Here is a 716-nt window from a genome sequence, read left to right as displayed (position 1 = left end):
GATGGTGGCGGCGATGGCGGCGGTGATGGCGGCGGTGATGGCGGCGGTGATGGCGGCGGTGATGGCGGCGGTGATGGCGGCGGTGAAGGCGGCGGGGATGGCGGCGGTGGGGGTGGAGATGGTGGCGGTGATGGTGGCGGTGATGGTGGCGGTGAAGGCGGCGGTGATGGTGGGGGCGATGGTGGCGGCGATGGCGGCGGTGACGGTGGGGGAGATGGCGGCGGTGATGGTGGGGGCGATGGTGGCGGCAATGGCGGCGGTGATGGCGGCGGCGATGGCGGCGGTGATGGCGGCGGTGATGGCGGCGGTGATGGTGGCGGTGATGGTGGCGGTAAAGGCGGCGGTGATGGTGGCGGGGATGGCGGCGGTGAAGGCGGCGGTGATGGCGGCGGTGGGGGTGGAGATGGCGGCGGTGATGGTGGCGGCGATGGTGGCGGCGATGGTGGCGGTGATGGTGGCGGTGATGGCGGCGGTGATGGTGGGGGCGATGGTGGCGGTAAAGGCGGCGGTGATGGTGGCGGGGATGGCGGCGGTGAAGGCGGCGGTGATGGCGGCGGTGGGGGTGGAGATGGCGGCGGTGATGGTGGCGGCGATGGTGGCGGCGATGGTGGCGGTGATGGTGGCGGTGAAGGCGGCGGGGATGGTGGGGGCGATGGTGGCGGTAAAGGCGGCGGTGATGGTGGCGGGAGATGGCGGCGGTGAAGGCGGCGGTGATG

The 716-nt window shown here is 73.2% G+C and overlaps 1 protein-coding gene across 1 annotated transcript in view; it reads left to right on the top strand.

Moving 5' to 3' along the window:
- Nucleotides 1-178: 178 nt before the first annotated feature.
- Nucleotides 179-716, top strand: part of VOLCADRAFT_87198 (uncharacterized protein) — a gene marked incomplete at both ends in the record, with an annotated part of 6,661 nt that continues 6,123 nt past the window's right edge. The window contains one exon of the mRNA XM_002946967.1: nucleotides 179-698. Coding sequence (XP_002947013.1) covers nucleotides 179-698 — 520 coding nt within the window. The remainder of the gene's footprint in view (nucleotides 699-716) is intronic.

The sequence above is a fragment of the Volvox carteri genome, assembly GCF_000143455.1.
Source record: "Volvox carteri f. nagariensis unplaced genomic scaffold VOLCAscaffold_4, whole genome shotgun sequence".
Lineage (NCBI taxonomy): Eukaryota > Viridiplantae > Chlorophyta > Chlorophyceae > Chlamydomonadales > Volvocaceae > Volvox > Volvox carteri.
Note: the sequence above shows the minus strand (reverse complement) of the source record. Positions and strands in the feature narration are given on the sequence as shown.